A 24,001-nucleotide genomic window follows, 5' to 3' on the forward strand; every position below is an offset into this window, starting at 1 on the left:
TCTCATCAAAGTCAGTCAGACCTGGGCTTGAATGTGGCTCTCCTACTCTTTAGGTTGATGAACTTTGGTTACGTGACTTAACCCCTCCAAGCTAAAGCTTGCTTTATTTATAAAAGAAATGAGGCAACACGTGTGACAGATGGCTAACTTGTCCGCAAATATCCGAAGCCCAGACACGTTCAGTTTTAGTTGGCACAAGGGCTTTCTATCCAAAGACTACCCTCCGGGCCTCCCTGGGAACTAGATGTGGGCACCTGCTAAGTTCTAATCAATGGATGACAACTTCTAGACTGACTGAGGAGAGGGAAACAATGTCTGTTTTTGTTGTGCCACTCTTTTTAAGAGTTTCTTTTTTACAGTTTAGCTTGTATCCTATCTGTTAAAACTAACATGTTTTATCTTAACATACATCTTCAAATACCAGCAGATTTCAAGGAATACCCAGGCATCTTTGGAATGCTTATTTATAATTTTCTAAACTTATTATAGGCAATATTTAACTGTGGACCAAAAAGATGCTTCTTAGCCACAGGATATCCTTAAGTGATTCTTCAAAGAAACACACTGTATTCTACAGCAACTGCTTTGTTTTTCAAGTTTGCAAGGTTTAAAATTTATTTAAAGAGTTGGTTCATTTAATATGAATCTGGGATTTCTGATCTACTGTTCTCGGTCAAAAAAAAGAATGCTTAGTTCCGCATCACATCACCATAAAGCAATTATTTACAGATTTAAATTAATAATAAGACAACAAATGAAAGTAGTACATAAGATTCCACTGGTTCAGGCACAGTACAAGGGAAGTTGGAAAACATATACTATATGAACATACAGAAACTCAGATATACATTGGTTGCGTCTAAAGGTTTTAAACAACAGCAACAACAAACGGCGTGAGCATATAAACAAGAAAACGGGATTCCACCTTATACAGCACCATGAAGGAGCCTTGGCTAAGGGTCTGCCAAAAGTGCTATCCTGAGATATCGCAAGGCCAACACCTTTTCACATTTCTGCAGTGCCGTCCAGAAGTAAACGTGTTCTCACAATTGCTTGTGTTTGGAGAGAGGCTGGTGTGAAATGACCGAAGCTTGGTTTGCAGCTATTTTGTATGGTTCTTGTCCAGAGCCTTGAGGTGGGGAAGGAAGTGGCGTTTCAGGAGTTGCTAAAAAAGAATCAAAGAAGTCTGTGTGATGGTGACAGTCACCCGGGCCCATCGCATTAAATCTTGCATGACTTCAATATGCATTCCTTTATTTTGGGTAAGTTTTTAAGAGATCATGTATAAAGTAGTGATTATAATAATTTATATGGTCACTGACATACTGTTGGAGATGCGCTCCCACCTTACCTCCCCAAAACGCATTAAACTAGAATAGATTCATGCTTAAAACTCTCAGTAGTCACTTGAAGGTGTCTTCAGCCTTTCCTTTTGGTGTTGATGAACATTTGATTCTCTTACAAACTCAGCAGAAAAAAAGTTAAAATAAAAAGAATTAACAGAGAGGGAAGGGTATAGCTCAGTGGCAGAGCACATGCTTAGCGTGCACCAGATCCTGGGTTCAATGCCCAGTACCTCCATTTAAAAAATTAATTATTTACAAAATAATTAATTAATTTAAAAAAGAAAAGAATTAACAGAAAGCTTGTTTTCCTCCCAAATTTAGAAAACAAATTTTATAGTACTTGCAATCAATAAAAGCACATCAAATAAAACATATTTGGCTTAGGTTTCACTAACTCAAACATGAGATGACATAAAAAAATTAAGGAAAGGTAACTTTTCAAGGGCTTTGAAATCTATGTTGTAGTTAAAAGCATCAGAAAAAAATACTGACTTTGTAACTTCAGAATAATTTTCTACAATTATACTTGGCTGTCCTTTCCCCCAACACAAAGAGCATTGAGTAATTTTTAAAAAAAAGCAGTTACAGTTTGAATACTGTATTGTCTATAACAGCATTTCCTCCTATTGCAAATTTTACCATATCACAAAATAATTTAGGAGTCATTCTATAATTCTGAAAAACGTGAAATACCCCCGCAGTCATATTCATTATTATTCCATGTATTTATTGGAACAAATAGAAAATGTCTGATGATCAGTCGGAGGCATTACAAACTTTATAGATTTTTTTTCTTCCAAACAGTTTTTAAATATTCTATACAAAAATGAGAATGGTCCCTTTTTGCCTGGTTTTCTTTAATATATTAACTTTATATATTTAAGTGTGAATTAGCAATTAGTTAGAAACGATGTTTTTAGATATAATTGAATTTGCAAAAGAATCACCAAATTTGCTTAAAAAATTATTTCTAGATATTTAGGATGAATCTAATACTGCAGTAGCCTACTGTAAAAGACCAAGAAAATATGCGTGACCTCAATTTTTGGTGTGTGCTTGTGTTTAATGTTTTGCTTCGTGTAAAATATAAACTGTTCCACATGAGCACAAGCAAAGTTTTCCTTTACAAAATGAATCTCTTAAATATTATGTTGAAAGAGACAAAATAAAAATAAAAAGTGTGATGATGTGATTCTAAAAAGATTAGGGTTAGCAAACATGCTTTTAAAATACTAGAAAACTAACATTTAAAAAGTAAAGGTTTCAACCTTCAGCAGAATGGTTAAACTTTCTTGCCACTTGATGCCTACAGTGTTTAATGTAATGTTAATGTGTTTTATTTCCAAGTTTATGAATAACTGATCTCTAAGAGACATGACTTTATAGACTCTTTGGTATGGTATTGGACTTGCCTTTCTCTGCTTTTGACTATTAAATAAATGAAAATGGTAACATTTGCTTTGCAGGAATGGTCTCAGTATGGGGGTTCCTCAAAAAATTAAAACTAGAACTACTATATGATCTAGCAATTCCAGCCCTGGGTATATATTTGAAGAAAACAAAAAGACTAATTTGAAAAGATATATCATCTCAATGTTCCCAGCAGCATTATTTACAGTAGCCAAGGTATAGAAGCAACTTAAGGGTCCATCAACAAATGAATGGATAAAGAAGATGTGCTGTGTGTGTGTGTGTGTATATATATATATATATATATATATATATATATATGTAATTACTCAGCCATCAAAAGGATGTAATTTTGCCATTTGCAACAACATGGATGGACCTGGAGGGTATTATGCTTAGTGAAATAAGTCAGACAGAAAAAGACAAACATTGTATGTTTTCACTTATATGAGGAATCTAAACAATAGAACAAAACAGATTAATAAATATAACAAAACAGAAACAGACTCATAGAGACAGACAACAAGCTAGTGGTTACCAGTGGGAAAAGGAGCAGGGGCAAGATGAGGAAGAGGAGTTAAGAGTTAAAAACTACTGGGTATAAAATAGATAAAATACAAGGATGTAATATACAACATAGGGAATATAGCCAATATTTTATAATAACTTTAAATTGAATATAATCTGTAAAAAAATTAAATCACTTTGTTATACACCTGAAACTAATAAGTTACACTTACTGTAAATCACTTATACTTCAAGACAGAAAAAAAAAAAAGATTCCAAATTAATGTCTTTCGAGTACATTGGGGCCCATATTAAGTGTGCTGTACTATACATCGTTTGTATTTTTTCCAACATTTCTGTGTTGGTCATGTACTCAAAGAACCTTGTGTTTCAGACAGTTTACACAGATCTGCTCAGTGTGTGTCTCTAAAGGACAGCAGTGGTAAGCATGCATTTCTGTGGCTTTTACTCTCCCTACCACTAGGTAACAGTCAGATGGTACTCACTACATTGTTGTCACATTGCACTGAACACTTGGGTAAAACAACATTGTAACTAGTTATTAAGGGCTATTGTAAATTCAATAGGAAATACTGGTATGCATAATAATTATACCACAATAACTCAAGGCATCTTGGTGAGGTAGCTGGTTTAGTGTTTAGAGGCAACAGATCAAAGGTAAATCTGGGATTAATTAGTGTAAATTTAGAAGCAATTAATTCTAGATGCTTTGTCAAATAGAGATTTTTTTTTTAATCTCCGGGGTGACTTACAAGAATGAAATCTGTGTTAAATCTTCAATGATATCAGATTAACTCGCTACTACCAATCCCTGTATTTATATAATCATTTTAGTTCCAAAGAACTAAAGGGAGACCAAGGACAATTCTGATACGCACCAATTTCAGTTATTATAGTTTAGTTAAATAGCATCAGTCCTTTGAAAACATGGTTCAAATTTCAGTTAGCATGGTAACTCAAATTACCTGTGAGTATTATATAAATACAAACTTCACTGCTAACTCTTCAGTCTACAAATAATTACTTAAATAATAGACGTGTATTTTGATCAGGGACCAATCACATCATGTCTTTCAATTTGTCCTTGATTGGTCACTGGACATAGTTCGTTCAGTTCACACACTGACAACAAAGTGAGAAGCTGTGTCGCCTCCTTGTCTCTCCACACGAAATTTGCAAAAATGGACAACTGAAAGAGAACCGACCAAAAGTGGTGAATGTGCAGTGAAGAAACAAAAAAATGATAATGCTGGAAATGAAATTCAAATCGAACAGAAGTAGAATTACAGAATAACTGACCATGGGAATGTTGACACTGCCATTGTTTGAGTCCCTAAAAATGAAGCCAAGAACTTACTGAAGGAAAACTTGTAAACATAAATGAGGAAACTAGTTGTGTTGAAAAGGGTAAAGAGGTCCCAGAGGAAGTGAAAGTGGCAAAAAAGTCACATCAAATGGTTTCTCAGAGATACTTCAGGACTTTGAAAATGCAAAGGAGAAAAGGTTGGAAGCTGACCCAAACTTCCAGAAGAGGAAAATTCATCAAACATGTTCACTTCCTCTTGTAAGTTATTGGAGGAGAAGGTGGCAAGCACTGTTCAAAGTACTCTTCAGACTTTTTTACACAGAAATAAAACACATTAATTCTCAGCATTTCTAATATTTTAAATTACAGTGTACTAAATAAGTTAGTACACTAAATTAAAAATTAAATTAGAATTATTATTATTGTATTTTTAGTCTTCCTATACATTTATAACCTATAAAGAGTTCTTAATGTATTGATAAACATATTTAAAGATCACAAGTAATCATAATTTTCCCATTGATAATTAAGATTCCTTTCCATTTCCAAAATATTCCAGCTTGCAGAGTCATTTTTCTGGTCCTGCCCTACCAGGCAAAGCTAGGTCTGCCTGTGTGATCTTTTGTGCTCCCAAACCTACAAATTTGAAAGACTCAGGTACTCATAGCTCCAAGAAGAATAAGTGACTTGCTAAGTATCACAATCTCCCACAATTAAGTCTTAAGAAGAAATTATATCCAATTTCTACAGTTTATGACTACTAACAGGCGCTTTCCCCAAATTTCACTTTTCCTCAGGTAATTAAGTTTAAGAAATATTATTATTCAGAAGTAGTCCAAATACTTACAGATTTGGTCTGTATGAACCAGTGTTGACATGGGACCCAAAAGTATAGTTTGTCCAGTTAATGGATCTTGAGATAAATGTGGGTGCATTGGATGATGGAGATGGTTAGCATCACTGGAAGCACCTACAGAAGATAAAAAGATGCTCGTGTTAGTGATACTTAATCAGGAACAGCGAGTCTACCTTGCAACAAGTGTTTTGATTGACAGCTTGAATATTGCTATTTTTGTAAAGTGCTTTTTGGGAATTCAAAAATATATTAATAGAGCCACTGCCATATTAAAGACAATGTCAGCTTTCACTGTACGTGGGCTAAATTAATGTTGTATCATATTATCTTGTCTATTAATAATGGACCTTCTCTGTGGTTTCCTGGAATCATTAGGTTTGCTGCCTGTTGTTAAGGCAATTCCAAGAATCACTTACCTCAGGTTTATAGTATTTGGGATCACCCTAATAGCATAAACAACTTTTATTTCAGAAAGATATCATTAGAAAAACACATTAAGCACTAGAAAACGAAAAGTAAAACTAAACTAAACTAAAATAAAGCAATTTTACAGGGAAATTTAATCTAGATCAGAAAGCAAAATAAATGATTTCTTAGGTTATTCTTGACAGCTACTGCAGCAATGAAATCTCATTTTTCCCTTTTCATTGTGTTGTCTCAATTAATTATTTCAGGAGCAGAGTGTTTATTTTTAAGGCATTTGCTGTATATATATTTTGGTTATGTTGCAATTCCAACATCCTTGAGCTTTTAGAGGAGAAAAAAAGCATAGAAAAATGTAATATACTCCAAGAAGTACTAAAAATAGAAAATATATTTCAATTTACCATATTTGGAAGGATCTAAAAATTGAGGTAAGAGGGACCAGGTAGAGTAAAGATGGTGGAAGCTAGTAAGAACGGATGTTTGAATATGTTGCAGTATTTTTGTTTCCATTTAGTGGGTTTGTTTTGCAGACTTTCTAAATGTAAAAAATTGAGTTCATTTTGTCAAGGACAAAATTTAAACAGGTCAAACTTGTTCTGAAGTTCTGTAGTGTGATGCTAGTAAATAAAATAGAAATTCTTAAATGTACTCACCACCCAATAGCATTTCCTGAAGTAGGTTGTCAATTTTAACCATCCCAAAAAGCTTAACAAATTGTATTTGCTCAATCATTTGCCAAGTGATACTTTGCAGCGTGGGGAGGAGCAGAAGCAGCTCCCCAAACCTGCCCCTGGAGTCGTACTGCCGGTCGTTGATATAGTCCTCCAAACTTAGCTGCACTTGGAACCGCATGTTTTTAATCTTCCCGGGATCACTTAGCCCTTTCGCGTCTAATAAAGGAATAAAAAGGGCAATCTAAATTCTCTCACTAGAGTGTGAAAGACTCTAATATTAAAAAGGTAGTTTCACTTTCGTTATAATTATTTTTAATGGAACTTTGGAAACAAACCTGGATCAAAAAATACAATTGCCTTCAAACAAGCATATTCATTGTCGTCAATCTGAATTTCTTGAAATGGTCGGACCAGCTCATCTAGAACCCGGTTGGCCACACGGCTGATCTCGACTTCACAGCTGTTGCGGTGAATAACGTAGTTGTTTCCTAGATAAAACATTTTTTTAATTAAAAATTTAAAAAAAAATCATAATCACTTCTGCATACATACAAAAAAATTACAATTTTGTTTAAATTACTACAAACCAATATTTTAAATGATTTTCCCTTGAAGAAATAGGAATTAGTACTTCTTTTCTCAATAACATTGCTACTTGTGTTAGAAAAACTTAAGAACACTTAAAGGATCAATAACGTTGATAATGCGATCACATGCATTTTAACAGCCTGGGTCACTAGTGATAAAGCTAAAGTACAGACTAATAGCAAGCTAATAATTGACAGGGGAGAAACAAGATATAATGATTAGCTTTCCACTATGTCAGTTATTTGTCAGTGCCTTACTCATTAATGAGCATAATACAAAACCTAAAGAATCTTTCTTGCTTATGGTAAATTAAAAACAGCATTCCTTTAGTGGTCTAGGTGTATATAGGTTAACAACCATTGAGACACAATTCTAACAAGTCTAAACAGACGATTTTTAAAAATTAGCGTATGTATTCCCATAAGCTGTCTCATTAAGTAGTAAATTCTCTCTTCCTGGATTTCTTTAAGTAGAGATGTGATGATCACTTTACAGAGATGAATTCAAGGGAGTTCAGAAATCGGACAGAAAGCTGGACCACTAAATCCCTAAAGACCATTCTACCTTAGAAATTCTCTGGCTACAATATGATGAATATTTTATTACAGTTTCTAAAATATTGGAAAATTGGAAGCTTATTATAGCCCTAAAATAATAGCTAAATTTTTATTTTCTGGTTTTATGAAAAGCAGAATATTCTGAGTTCTTTCACTGCAGGCAAAGATACTCTTCAGTATAACAACATGTGTGAATGTATTAAAAAAAATTATAGCCCCGCCTCTGCTTATGAAAAGTTAAATTACCTAATTATTTAGGGTAAAAGGATTTAGAACTATGTGGTAAACACATTTTGTTTTCTATGTATATTGTATTCAGATTTACAAGGAGAACAGTATTGTAGCGGTCCTAAAAATACAAGAGTGTGTTTAATAGAGCTTAAAATCTCAGTCTCTGCAGTCACGTTACGTGGTTTAGAATCCTGGCTCTATCCCTTACTTACTTTGTGACCTTAGGTGAACTTTTTCTGCCTTCATTTATTCCACTGCAAAATAGGCTGAAAATATTAGTACCCATTCCTTAGGGTTATTGTGAGGATTAAATGAGATTGTGTGTAGATACATGTCAAGCACTTAAAGCAATGCATCTTACAGAGTAAGCCCTCAATAAATATTGTGATATTATGTTCAATTTATTTACACTGTGGGATGAAATATCTATCACAAAAATAGAATGGACAATTTAGTCATTATTTTACACAGCCAGAGGGAGGCAGAGCTAATAAGCATTAGAGGAATCTCAATTCTCTCACAGGAAAGCTAATTTTATAAATAAAGTGGAGGATTGGAGCACTTCATGGAGACACAAGTGTTTCTTCTGTGTCTTATCCCATCTGCCCCTCCGTTCCACCTGCCATCTTACTGTTCCCTGTGTCAGCACTGCTCGTTAACTATCAGAATTTCTCAGGCAGTGTCACCAAAAATTTTTTTAACTTGCAATTTTGTAGCATATCGTGGGCAATGATATCACAGGAGATAAACATGTTCCTTAAAAGAGTATAAAATAATGCACACTACAATTTTTAAGGAGACATTGAGGGTGTACGAAACAATACTGGGACTCCACCAGATGGTGACACAAATCGTTCTTTGTCCTGATATGATTTAAACGTACCCCGATATTATTTCTATTGAGCAACATCTATCTATTTTTTTCTCTTTAAATCTTAATGCACTCTGAACTTCCTTGCAATAAAAGCAAGAAAAAATAGAGCCTGAGTGAGGACCTGACCAATGAAATCAATATGTGAAAGGACAACACTCTCTGTGTCTATGAATGCTTGATACATACAGACCAGACACCGTGTAAGGCTAAAGCATGCATAATTTTTCTCAAATTAAAAAAAAAAACTTACCCAAAAGCAAAATATCTTTATATACCATGGATCTCTTTGTAGCTCCAAGCAGTAAATGTTCCCCTGCGTGAGCTCTCAACAGTGCCACCTTAATGAAAAATTCCAAGTTTAACAATTGAGTATAAAATATAATGATTAAAAGATTGTATAATATGAGTATGATTAACTTAGTGTTCACTAAGCCTAAGACTCTTTTTAAAAAGTGTAATATTCATAGATTTTTGCCATCATTAAGCCTTCTATTTTTCTATTTTAGCATGTCAACAGAGTTTTATTTTTCAAAATTTCAAAAACTGACAAGTCAATACAATAGCAGCAAAACCAACCAACGAACAAAAACAGAACAGTTAAGTGTTTGGAAGTGAATGATGTTTGGGAATGAAATACAGTCAAACAAATCAGAGTTCTAATTCTGCCTTGGCCCACTTACTACCTGTTTAAGCCTGGGTTAGTTAACCAGTATGTTTGGGACTCATTTGTTTTCACCTATCTGAGGGAGATAGTGATAAAAATCTCAAAATGAAGTCACAAGGACTCGATGAGAAACTGTATGTAAAACACAATCTCTTACACATAGTAAACTAAATAAACTAAAACAAAGCGAAGACTTGCGATACAGTGAAATGAGGGAGGAGGAATCTGACGCTCTCTAGATTGAAACTTTAACTCTGCACTAAGCTCTCAAATGAGCTCAACTACCTGCTGAACATCACCAGTAGGAAGAATAGGAGGCACTTCAAGTTTAACACATCAGAGTGATGCTTCTCCAACATCGTCATCATCTTAGTAAACGGCACCAGCATCCAAGCAAGTCCTAACACTGCTTCTCCATTGCTGCCGCCTCAGTGCAAGCCTTGGCCACACTTCACCTGGCTTTCCAAAGAGCTAATAGGTATTCCTGCTTCCTTTCTAGTTCCTCCATTCTAAGTCCTCCTTGACAGAGCTTCTAAGATGACATTTGTAAAATAATAATCAGTTAATATCACTCCTTTTCAAAAAGCTCTTCACTGGTTTCTTAGGGTGAGGGTAAAGATGGCCTTCGAATGAAATCTAAACACCTTGACTGTGGGCTCACATGAGGTGATGGCTCAATGATTTTTGCCCCCCGCCCACGTCTCTGGTTCTATCTTGCAACATCCTTGGCTCACTTCTCTCCAAGCACATGATGCCTGCTTGTCTCAGAGCCTTTGAACGTGCTGTCCCTGCACCCAGAATGCTTTCTCTTCAGATCTTGACAAGCTTGGCCTCTTGCCACTTAGGTCTCAGGAAAAATCTTTTCTGGTCCCCAATTTAAAGTATCTGTTACCACTCCACCCCCAGTCATTCTCTAACAACTCATCCTATTTCATTTTATAGAACGTATCCCCACCTAGAATTAACTTACTCATAATCTGTACATTTTTATTGCCTGTCTCTCCCAAGTAGAGTGCAAACTTTACAAGGATAGTGATGTAATCTGTATATTTACTGCCAAATACTCATAGTTCCTAAAACTGAATAATAGTCATAATAAATATTTGTTTGATGAATTTACTAAGTGAATTTAAGTGATCTATGGCTCAGTTTTTAAAATTGTTAAGTGGAGATTATAAAACTTATGCCACAGAGTTTCTGAGAGCATTGAATAAAATAATGTAATATATAATGCAAGTGAAAACTAATTCCCTAATGCCTTACCTAAATAGACAGTCACCAGTCCATGGCTATCAATGTTAAACTGTTAACACTGAAGTGTCAGTTAATAAATAAAAAACATTGACAAGTTACTGGATTTCAATTTCCCAATTTTTAAATCATTGTCTTCATACGTGTCAGCAACCTTCAAAGAGTGATAATAAAAATATAAAGCTGATAAATAACATCACCCTCCTTATATGGCTTGGGGTGAGACAAGTAGGTTTTAGCAATTTAGCATTATTCACTCTGAAATAACCTTCTGAGCCAAGCTATCTTTACGATATGTCAATAACCATGACTCACACCAGGAAGGGAGTTACAGAACATTTTAAGAATGATTTCAGATTTCACAGCATTTTCTTTTTGTCACCAGGTGAAATGCTCTCCTAGAAATACAACTGCTAACTTCCTGCGATCACTTTTATTTTCTGGTTGTGTAAATATTTTGCCCTTCTTTTATTTTTAAACAATCATGCACCTTTCCCTTTGATTGTTTCTTTGTTTTTTGTGTATCGATGATGAAGAGCACTGGTCAGAAGGTGTAAAAATATACACTGGTTATATTACATACAATGCTTTGTTCAGTCTGGGGGAAACTGGAAGTTTTCAAATTATTCACGTCCTCAAAATATATCTATCTAGAAGAGTTAAAATGGTTCTGAAACTAACAATCTAATCTTTATAGTCTAATTAGAAAATTAAAATTTTTAGCTATTGATTAAAAATCTTAATGTACACATGACAAAATATGAATATATATACATATTAGAAAAAGATCACTGTATTTGAATTCTCTGTATTTTCTGTAGGTTTCAGAGTACAAGTCTACAGAGTTTCTTTTTTAACCAGATCTATAATTTTTATATAGTAAATGCTAGAATAAAATTGACAACATGAAAGGCAAAATTGTATATGTTAATTGCATAAAAGCGCCTACAAAGGTATCAACACAACCTTGTGTGGTTTCTGTCTAGAAGTGGCCTGGTATTTCTGAGGAATTTTATACGCACCTTCAGTAAACACCAAGACACAGTGGTTTACCATTTGCTTCCCAGATGTTTACTCTTCTAATACTTCGTCTCACAATGGCAGTTATCTGCTTTCTCCCTTACTTAACCTTTCTAAACTCCAAGAGGGAAGAACATTGGCTTGATCAACTCTCATCCAATCGATACATTTGTTAAGACCCCTAAAGTAGAATTTAAACAGTCTGCCTCTTCACAGAACAAGATGAATGAACAAGAAAACCAATCTTTTTCTCATAAGGTAATTTAACCACTGCCAAATGTAGTAAATCTACTACAAATGTCATTCAAAGAACACAAAAACTTAGCCAAGTTCAAAAACCATTTTTTTTTTTTGCAAGCATTCAGAATTTCTTTAAACGATACCTGATCATCTAGCGGTAACTCACAAAAGGCAGGAATGTATTTAGCCCATTCCACCAACACCAGGAGCTGCTGTTTCATGGATTCACAGACATCACCAACACTGGCAATTTTCTTAACATTTATGTCAGTGCTTGCACCGGCGCTTGAGACTGAGATCTGGCATCAAGAAGAGCATTATATTAATTTATTATTTAAAGTAGTAGGAGTAATACTTCTCTTTTTTCTGTGACTGCAACAAGTAAACACCATTGAAGGTGGCACTGTCGTCACAGTATCCTGAAATGTACTGAACATTTTAAAATTGAGAAATAAAATACCTATTAGTACAAGTTAGATTAAGAACCTTCACTGCCTAGAACCCTAGTCTGGGAGCAGTATCTTATTTTATTGGCCAAATCTGTAAAAGAAGGTACCACCACTTTTGGAGAGGTTTGTAATTCAAAAAGACTATACAAAGAGAGATTCAGTATCCACATGAAATACGCTGTGTGATTTTATTTTTAGTTAAAAGGTTAGATAGTTCCATTAAGAAAGTCCATCTTTAATTTGTTGTAGTCTATGAAGAAAAGTTTCCATGGATTAAGTTTACCAAACAAACGGGAAGAGATTTGGAGGAGAAGCCAGACGATAGCTGTTGCCACATTCCACGGAAGCCCACCCAAAGTTAAGACACCAACCTCTGACTCAGCACCTTGAAAACCTTAACGTATAAAGCTTTAAAATGACAGAAAATTTTGAGCTGTCTAAAATATAAGTTGTGTTCAAATGCTCCTCTGCTGAAAAAAATCACTTTCTAACAGTTCTTATGAACTTAATTGTTGAACATGTGTACGTGTGTCCGTGCCTTCCTGTCGTGTGTGTGTATTTCCTCACAGCTCCTTTGAGGCCCTTCTCCAAATACTTTATAGGACCATCAAGTAATCTTCAAGTAACGATGATGATAATGCTGATGTTAACCTCATCATATTACCCCTGTGTTATCAAAAACGAAAGTAGTTGCACTGACTCATTATAGGACCTGATTAATAGTTAGCTATTTCATAATTTGCTTTATAATGGAAAAATTATCATTAACATTTCTAATAGGGGCACTGCCAAAATAAACTTTCTTCTGAACTTTTATTTTATTCTTAAGGGATTTACTTTTATTTATATAACTGATCAGCTATATATATTTTTTGACTTTAGAACTGATATTCTCACCCTAGAAATTTAAAATAATCAGCTTTCTCATGTGTTTTCCAAATTCTAGCTCTTCCCTTAAATACCTGTTTCCCAAGCAGGTGCCAAGATGAGTTCCCGAGTCCAGAAGTCATTTTCAAGGAAGAAGTCTCTGACAATAGATCTCAACTAACACCCCCAAAGCTGTGGTAACTGACTTTACAGATCTGACCAACACAACAAGATCCTGCCCGCAGAGCGCTGTGTTACACATTAAGGATTTTAAATCAACCTTGTAAACACACTTTTCCTGTAACAATCTTAGGCTGAAATGCATCATTTATCATTTTTCTATCTAAAAAACAGGAACTTGTCCCGGAAGAGTCAAAATTAAGTCAACAGTCCAGAAATATTTCCAAAAGTAAAACTCTTGAATGTGAACAGAGTAATGAATTAGAGTAACGAGTGCATTTGAATGAACTTAAATCATTTTTGCTTTATGCCTAAAATAAACATTTGATTCCAATAAACAGGGCTGGACACTGGGGCAGCAGTACCTGGTGAGACCGAACTTCCGCCTGTGCCAGTGTGTTAATGGAGGGGATGTTGCTGCCGTCGAATGTGCTTCTTCTGGTACTTATTCTATCACGTTCATTTTGCACAGCTGGGGAGAAAAATCGCAGTATGTGTTGGTCAGTTCTCTTCAATATATATCAGAATATACAGTTTGAAGTAAAAAAAATAGTATAAAAAGAGAGAAGGGATATTTCTAAAACAACTTGGGAGGGGGGGTATAGGCAGGGAGAAAAGTAGGACTGAAGATATTTTTCATTCTGTACCACTTTTGAAAGTAGAAAGAGCCAGGCTTGTCACTAGAGCTCATAAAATATTGCCTTTTGGGACTTCATGATGGCATGCATGTTACAAAGTGTTGGGTCAGCCAGTTCAGCCATGCTGTATTTTTAATAGGATGGTTTTCCATTCTCTCAAAGTTAATAAAACCATAAGATAACTAGAGGAAGGGTATCGCCTGTGAGAATGACCAGGTCAAAGATAAGAGTGTATTCACTGTCAGAAAATATGAGTCATACATTTTGAAACTCCCATTTTTCTTTTTCCTCTAAAACACTAGCAAAAATGGAAAATAAATTTATTTTAGTTGAGATGATTTTAGGATTGCAATCTTATGATCTGTTGTGAAACAGTGTTCTCGGGACAGTTTACAAACAATAAAACAAAAGTTGCAGCGTGTAGGGGTCTCTCTTTAGAAGGCTGAGATTGGAAAATCAACATTTTGGAACAATGGAGAAACATTAGGTACTACATAAAAGTCTTCTAAGAAAGAGGTAGATCTGCTTCTTTCAGAAGGAAGAAAGAATCATGTGCAGCCCCCAATTTTTTATTGAAAACTAAAATTTTAAATATAAGAAAGAGTGAGAGGGGAGTATGAATTTGAATATTTGCTATATAAAGAATAACGTAAGTCAGATGTCAAAGTTGGATTTCAAAACATAAAAGGTAAAATGATCTTCTCTTAACCATAAAGAAAGAAAACAAAGTTTGTAGCCCGTAAGTTATTTGCATTAATGCTCTACCCAATTCTGCTGAAAACACAAAACTGTCAGAATTTTTTTGTAATTATTCTTTTATTAAAGAAATTCACCAATTTGTATGTCAAAATCTACTATCTAACCAAAACTTACTATTAAATATCAACTCCGTTAATTTGAAAAAGAAAATACCAGACTTCTTGCTTTTAAGAGTGAGTAATCTTTAGTTGGAGTGAACCATTAATATTTTATTTTGAACTCATATTTACTGGTAGATTACTCCCCCCCCTTTTTAAAAAAATATTGTCATTGATTTTCAGCCTAAGTTGGCTCATTTGGAAGTATAAATGTGGATATAAAAAATTAAAATGTAAGCTATACTTTTATGAATTTTATTTACCTGATCAATCTTTAGAAAAATACTAAAAGATATTGTAAACATTTGTAATCTTCCTGCAGCTATCATAAAACCATATTTATATGTGTTTCCGTCTAACCTTAATATTATGCGATTACTGTAAATAAGAGAAATGTATCTGCTATGAAAGCTCAAAGTTCCCTCCTAATCTATTTAGGAAAAATTGATGCATTATTCTATGAACAGTTCAAAACATAATTTCACTATTTTTGAAAATAATTTTATTTAACAAATTGTAAAATTCTTAAAGGAAACACAGAATTGAGACTTGCCTGTACTTTTGTAGGAGTGAAGCAGGGGTTCAAGTAAAAACGGATGGAGATGACTGACAAAGTATGTAATTAATCCCATAAGCTACCAAACATGCCACTGGAAATAAGTTATTTTGAAATGAAAAAGTGTTTCTCCTTTAAATTTTTGAACTTTAATCTGCCTTCACTTTGAGACCAGCACCCAAATGAAACATGAAATTTTTGTCTCTTGAATATATTGAGTGACATAGGAAAAAAAACTATGTTTAAGATAGGTTTGATATTCTTTACATGTCTGTAGTATAGTTATTAGATTTAATTTAATTTTTCAGTGGTGTGTGAAATCGTCCTGAAAAGTATCTCTTTGTACGTGATAGGCCTAAGCATGTGGCAAAACTCATTGAGCACAAAATCTCATTGCAGCCATTCCCTGCCAAACTTTAAATGTGCTAAACACATTTGTTGCAAAATTAACCATAGTTAGAATGGAGTATAATATAACCAGATTATTGAATTATGTTCAAAATGAAATTAGTGCCCATTAAAATGCAGTATCTAGTCTATTGTCTCTGTCCTTGAATAGAATATAAGCACCCTGAGAGGGGACGATTTTGACTATTTTGTCCACTACTGAAACCCTGGCACCCAGAACAGTGTTTGGAAAGCAGCAGTGCTCAATAAATTTGTTAAATAAATAAATGAATGCATGAAAAGTCAATGTTCAGTTGAATGTTTATGAAATCTATAAAGATACTCAGTTGTTGTTGAGAATAAAAATGATTTAAAATACATTTATAATTGCATCCTATTTTAATATATTTCACCACTTATCTTTTGAACAAGACACTGGAGTGTTGTTTAGGCAATAATTTTGTTGCCAGAGAGAACACACTAGTGGACAGAACAGTATAAAATCAGACCATCACCAAATAAAGACTGGCTCCACCACTTATGAGCTGAGTATGTATGTGAACAAATTCTTAAACTCAAGGAAATGTAGGTTCTTCATTGAGGAAGATCAGAACTCATGTAAAGATTATTGTGATTAAATGATAATGTGTGTGTGTGTGACACTTTTCATCGATGATATTAATCATCATTATATTGTATATCATTACCTTCTTTTTTCATGCCTGCTCTAAAGCACTTTCTTAATCGACAGTATCTGCATTGATTCCTTTTGTCTTTGTCAACAACACATTGCCGATTGAACCTGTAATATCAAACAAAGATATGTTAGTTTGCAGAAAATTATTATGTATCAAAAAAAGCAAATAGATTTTTTAAAGTATGGTCAAATTTGGATCAACAGAAAGAATGTATAAGAACAGTAAACTACGACTTTTCCAATTTCATGATCAGCATGTACATGGAAAAACAAGTCTCACCTCTTGTGCAGTCTTTATAATAAAACAAAACTGAATGATATCTCACTTTTGGGCAATATCCATGATCATTTCTAGCAAGAGCCATGAAAGCCAAGCCTAGTTTAATAATCTTTGGTATATAAATTCTAATGTGTACTGCTAAATGGTTTCAGTGCGAAGGAGAATCTATGAGAACTTCACTCCTCTGCACTTTCATCCTTTTCTCTACTTAAGTATTCCTCTATTCATTTTACCTCACATCCAATTGGAGTTTACTCTAAATGCCAAATTACATATCAAGAGACATTTGAACACAGTCTTGAGAGTATGGTCTCTACACACCCACTACAATGGCTATAATCAGAAAAAACAGACAAAAACAAATGTTGACAAAGATGTGAGAAAACTGGCCCTCTCATATATTGTTGGTTATAATACAAAATGATGTGGATGCTTAGGAAGAAAGTTTGGCAGTTCTTCTAAAAGTTAAACAAGAGTTAGCATATGACCCAGCAACTCCACACCTGGGGATATACCCAAGAGAGATGAAAACATATGTCCACACAAACACTTGTACACAAATGTCCACAGCAGCACTGTTCGTAAGAGACAAAAAGTGGGGACAACACAAATGCCCATCAGCCGATGAACAGATAAACAAAATGTGGTGTACTTACACAATGTAATATTATTATTTGGCAATAAACAAGAATGAAGTGCTGACACATGCTACAATATGTATAAACCTAGAAAACACTAATCTAAGTGAAAGAAGTCAGATGCAGAAGGTCACTTATTGTACAATTTCGTATACATCAAATGTGTGAAAGAGGCAAATCTACAGAAACAAACAGTTCCCCTACACTGGTGGGTAGGGAGCTACAGGAAATGGACAATGACTACGCAAGGGTATTAAGAGGTCCCTATAGGATGATGCTATGTTCTAAATTGGTTGTACTGATGCTTGCACAACTCTACGAATATACTGAAAACTAAATTGTACATTAAAAAGAATACAGCCTCTGGAATTAAACCTGAGCTTTATTCCCAGGGCCACCATTCACTGTCCATAGAACCTGGGAATATTATTTAACATCCCAAGTTACCTTACAGTTACAGAATAGGGAGGACTTCCCATCACAGGTTTTTATGTGAGTATACTTAAAAGACTCTGAGACCAGCAAAAACCTGATCTTAAAAAGACTTTATGGCTCTCAACTTACATCAATATAATATTGTCCAAATGGAAAATCATAACATTTGCCTAACACCAAAATGTGTAAAGGCAGCTAAATTGGCAGAAGTATTGATGATGGGAAGGTGGTAAGAGTAAAGCCATACATGTTGTTGTATTAAATTTCCATAAGTTGCTATGGGAACATGTCTTTCCCACTTTTCCCTACACAGTAAGAGGGGAAATCTTGCGAGCTCTGTGTGCTGACATTCCCTGACTCTTATTTGAAAGTTGTTGTTGGATTTAGTTGCCTGGATGGGCATTTTATATACATGTGTATTTCACCTTCAACGGAACACATGACTTAAAACATTGTAAGAAATATTGTTTTCATGTTATTTTGTATTTAATTATTAATCTTTTGGAAGCACTCAGTATTTAATGGAATCAAAGAAAACACGTTTGATGAAAATCTACTTGATCTACTTTATAACCTCTTTAGTTGGGCTGTAAAAGAAAAGCAAGAATACACTCTTTTTTGTTTACCAAGAAGGTTTTAAAGTGGATGATTTACATTTTTTAACTTACTTTAAGCTCTCCTAGAAAAATTACTAGAGGACACTAGTTAGATATTTGGGAGTTTTATATTAACTTTTCCCACAGCCCTAGAAGTCAAATGGCATCACATTGTGAGAGTTAACTTCTTCCCAAACATCCAACTTCCTCCTAAAACACCTTAACAATTCTATGTGTGACTTTCAGAGACAGAGCGAGCACAGATGTTTTTCTGCAAAAATCAGTCATTTTTAATAGCCCATATTTAACACAGATGTAATCTGCATGCAAGAACTTGTCGTTCTGAATACTCAAGGTGAACTATGTAATCCTACATTGTGCTATAATGTTGACTAGATATTATTTTTTAAAAAGCCTGCTAGAAGCATGTGACACATACCATATAGTTAAAATAAGTTTTAGACCAAAAAAATTCAACAGCAAAACTGCAGCATGAGAATCACATTTAAAATTTTAGAACTGAAAATTTTATTCTATTCATTAACATCAACAAGCTACAAAAACTATCTGCCCCTTTATAATTTTAAGACTCCGATGTGATGCTAAAAAGAGAAGCAGTAATGTGGAAAAATACATGCATTGTGAAACCATTTAAATACTGATTTTAAAATGTCTATTGGTATATGAACACATGGTGAAACAATAAAAATAAGGAAAAGACAAACACCACATTTCAGACGGTAGTTACCTCTGGGAGAAAGGGGAGGAAGAAGAGGTGATGGGCGAGGTGTCTTCCAGAGGCTTCAACTGTATTGGTTTAAGCTGGGTGGTAAGTACATGGATTTTTGTTTTTATGTACGTGTTGTAAGTCTAGGATGTTTCATAAAAAGAACCACCTGTGTGAATGCATCTGCATACATACCCACCTTCACTTTTAATGAAGTTTACACATTTTGTTCTTACAGTTACAGAAACATGAAAGCTTTGAGTTTTATTCCCTTGCTTCATGCAAGCCACTCTGAAACACCTCTCAAGGTAACCTTCCTACTGGAGCACGTCAGGTACCTGCAGGAATAGACGTGACTCTTGCGAATGCTGCGTCTGAAGAAGCCCTTGCACCCGTCACAGCTCGAGGCTCCATAGTGCTTTCCCGTAGCCCTGTCCCCACATATGGCACACAGACAGTTGACCCCGTTATCTGCGGTATTCATACTCGTCGTCTCTGGGACAGAACTATCTGTTAAAGAAAGAGAATGAATTGAGTGCCAGTTAGTACTCAGTATTTCTTGTATAAATCACTCATAGGCTGGAAAGAGTCATTCCTTGGCTTCTTGGAAGCCCCACACCAGTGCTCTCCTTTGAACCACTGGCTGCTTCTGTCAGTGTCCATCCCAATCTCCCCACTCACATTTCTGACGATTAAACTTTGGGATACCATAGGGCTCAGTTCCCCAATGACGCTCATTGCCAAGGGAACCTCATCTAGTCCCATGACGTTAAACATCATCTGTATGATGAAAATATCCCCCAATTGTATTCCTAGTTCTGATGCCTCCCATGGGTGTTAGTCTGAAATGCCCAAATACCTATTTAACAACTTCACTTTGGAGTTTCATAAGAATTGCAAATTACGGTATCAAAAATAGAACTCTGATTTTTTTTTCCCCCAGAACACGTGCTTCTTTTAATCCTCCCTAGTCAGTCAATGGTACCGTCTGGTACCTATGGCCAATAATCTGGGAAACTTCCCTGAATTCTCTCCTTCATTGCTCATATCCACTCCAGTAATAAGTTAATATTTAAAATACATATAGAACCCACAACTTTTCACCCTTTCATCATGGCCACCCTTATTCAAGCAACCATAATCTTTCCCCTGGATTATTGTACTAGCTTCCTATCTAATTTCTCTACTTCCACCCTTGTTTCTCTACTGCTTATTACCTAACGCCCCAATGTACTCTTGGCATAAGAAATTCACACCATATTGGCTTTCTGCATCCAACCCTTAGATACAAAATAAAGCTGACAACTGTAGAGCCCTGAGTGAAGTCCCTCCCCCGACCCCCACCGCTCTGTTCCGTTTATCTGGTACTAGTTTCATCCGATGCACTATTCTCCAGTAATGTTGCCTCTTTTCTTTTTTCTTTTTCCCTTGAAGTCTGTTCCCATTTCAGAGCCTTTACATTTGCTGTTCCTTCTGCCTGGAAAGAAAGCGCTTCCTCAAGAATTTCTTCAAGCTGGCTATCCGGATTCTGCTCACATCTCACATTTTATGCAAAACATACTAAACACACATTTAAGTCACCTCCCATCTGCCCTTCAAGTAGAACCTAGAACCTTGCTTATATTTCAGAATAACCATTTTGTTGTCTGAAATTACATTATCCTTTGGTTTGCTCATTTATTACTCATATTTCTCCATAGAAAATAAACTTTGTGATGTCAGAGGATTCATCTGTCTTAGTCATCCTCTGCTTTCCCGCTCTAAGAACTATGCCTAGCATGAAGTGGGCACTAATAGTTTTGAAAAAGAGGCTTAAAGAAATCAACATAGATATTTTTACTTAAATATTTCTTAAATTAGTTAATATTGTTTACTACATATTTAAAAATCTCCATGTACTCAAAAGATACTGAACATATAAGTTAATACACTATAAACTTAAATTCATCATAATTTTATAGTAATATAAATATGATAAAAATTCATTGTTATATTTTCAATATAACAAAAGATAAAATCAAAGACTATCATGTCCCAATTACATTCTGTAACAAAAGATACATTCTACTTACAAATACTTTTGAGCTGACAAATATTGTCATATGTAATTTCATGAAGTTAAAAAATCTTTAATGAGGATATTCTTGAGGCTAATCATGTGACAGTATAGAATTTAAATGCTAGGAATTTTTCTTTTGGTAATATAAACAGAAGAGATATTAGATATATGGCAGTTAGAAGCGTTTAGGATTGATTGTGTTTTGGAAGATCAAATGGAAATACCAAAAAAAAAAAAAATCAACTCTTGTTTCCAATTTACTGTCATAGTTACATATTATTAACAAGAAACTTACACATTATTACAAGAAAACAAGATAGACAACACTTTGGAAGGAGCCATACAAGTCAATTGTTTTGGTAAATATTTATGGTAAATCTGTCCCTACTATTTAGTCATCTATAGTCTTTAAAAAATGTATGACTCTATTGAGGTAAATACTCTATTAAAACTTTAGTCAAGTCTACACATAAGGATTCAAAATAGTGAGTTCCTAGTGGTAGCACTACAAATTCATTTTAACTCTTTTGTGCTAAAATTTCAGAATTCATCTTCTGAAAAGTTTTAGAGATCTTCCCACTAGTAAGTTATTATTGTTTATTGTAAACATAACAGCTATGACAGTTGCTGAAATTGTACAGCATAGTAGAACATTAAGATATCCTGAGTACACGATACATTCTCAGTCCCCAACACACACACACACACACACACACACACACACACATTTTCCAAAGTATACAGAATTAGTAGATTTCAGGAGTTCTAACAATTATCACTGATCTTGGACAAGACTTTTACTTGAAAAAAAAAATCTAAATTCAAACTCAACAGTGACTGTATTCTATAAAGACATGAGCCCTAAACAAGTCATGTCTTATTTAAAGTTAAAATGTTACAATACCAAGAGATTTGTGAGGCTAAACATTAGCTTGTCAAGTGCAGTTATAATATAAACCTTCATTTATTTTCATATTTGTGTTCAGTGCAAAAACTTGATAGAATTTTAAATAGTTTCTCAGCAACAGCAATTGGAACTGGAATAATGAAAAGAGGCATCCAGTAAAACTCTGCAGTGTTCTACAGAAACTTCTCCATATGTCATTTTAAATGTTGCATAGAAAATATACTTTACAGCCAACCTGCCAATATTACTTATTACTGTGATTTACAGTAAATAAAATAACTGCTGAAACTACTCTTTTTACCTAACTGGCCCATGACAGAATTCGGAGGTGACTTTATTGTGCATAACTAAGCTTTTTCTGCCTCAAACATAAAATAGCCATAGCATTGTTAATTTAAATTTTGTGATGAAGTGCAAAAGCCTCAGATCTGTGGCCTTAAAAAGCAAGCCCTGAATACTCCAGTAATAAACCACGGAGCTACCACCTGGGAGGCTCAGTTTTACTTCCCTCATTATACTTAACTTTTTATCTACAAGCAGATGAGAACTCACCGTTTGAATTATATAGAATCTGCATAGTTTCAAACTCCAGAGTCGTGTAAGTTGGGTCCAGAACTTCACTGTAATTTGCCATGTCCATGTCCAGCATTGGTTCCGATACCCTCATCATTGATTTAGAAACACACATAAAAGTGGCACCACGGGCCCAGAGTGCGTGATGACTGTCTGGCTTTCAATCTGGGAGGGATAATCCAAAGTTAACTGTAACTGAGTGACTTATGTGCTGCAGTGGGAGGGGCTGTAAAACTGTAAACTCCTTCAGCAGGCCATATTCTGCTTATTTCTTTTTCTTTTATGGCATGCGAAAGCAATTCCTTGTGATAATGTTGGAATGCTTCGTGGAATCACCTTATCTGAAGTGCTTAGTGGACTAACATGATTTCCTAAATTGGTTTCCAGTAAAAAATAAATAATGTCATTAAGAGGATTAAACATTGAAAAGAGAATATGTCCGGCTTGTAAACTGTAATTATAGCATGGTTTATCCCATTTGAGTGGCTGAAATCACATGCCACATGTTCTAAAATGTGGGACTTGCTTTACTGTTATAGATTTGGTAAGTCAAGACTGTAAGTTAACACTTAACATGAGCACTTAATAATTTCAAGTTTTCTTATCTGTACAATAAAGCTAACTTGGTTTATGCTGGGGTAAAACAAGTTGGGAATGACAGGGATTTATGATACATTTCGGTAGAAGCCTGGGCATAGCCCTAATATGACCTGTGACAAATTCTCTTCAGCTATTAACCTACGAGCCTGTCCTTTGCATGTTGGTAAACTTCCCAAGGGCAGAACCAGACAGTTGCTAGCATGTTGTAGGCATTGGATAAATAATTGTTATATGAATAAGGTTTCATTTCTTTTTACTCCTGGCCAATTATATTCTAGGCATTAAACCAAAATAAAATTATCCCTAACGTGTGCAGATCTACACATTTGCATCATCAACTTTCTCATATCTAACATCTATATAGCACACTGTATCTTTTATGTGTACATGTGACAAGGAGCATTTAGAGTGTGGGGAACATTTAGAAGATAATATTCATAGATTATATTTTATTTCTGAGAATATGTTTATTGATTTTCTCTTCCAAGAAATAATTCCAGCCACATTTACATTAAAAAGTCAGAATTTCATTTTCCACATTTGTTAAAGATTACTGCCAAGTAATATTTCTTATTCACTTTCTT

General features: G+C 34.6%; 1 protein-coding gene across 1 annotated transcript; it reads right to left on the bottom strand.

Moving 5' to 3' along the window:
• Positions 1 to 1,043: 1,043 nt before the first annotated feature.
• HNF4G (hepatocyte nuclear factor 4 gamma) lies at positions 1,044 to 22,932 on the bottom strand. The gene is made up of 10 exons (XM_072951665.1): positions 22,797 to 22,932; positions 19,617 to 19,788; positions 16,613 to 16,707; positions 13,833 to 13,939; positions 12,115 to 12,270; positions 9,047 to 9,134; positions 6,882 to 7,034; positions 6,526 to 6,762; positions 5,438 to 5,560; positions 1,044 to 1,165 (listed from the first exon to the last, which is right to left on the bottom strand). The coding sequence occupies exons 1-10, from the start codon at positions 22,930 to 22,932 to the stop codon at positions 1,044 to 1,046; spliced, it is 1,389 nt and encodes a 462-aa protein (XP_072807766.1).
• Between the last annotated feature and the right edge of the window lie 1,069 nt (positions 22,933 to 24,001).

Source organism: Vicugna pacos, chromosome 29 (genome assembly GCF_048564905.1).
Source record: "Vicugna pacos chromosome 29, VicPac4, whole genome shotgun sequence".
NCBI lineage: Eukaryota > Metazoa > Chordata > Mammalia > Artiodactyla > Camelidae > Vicugna > Vicugna pacos.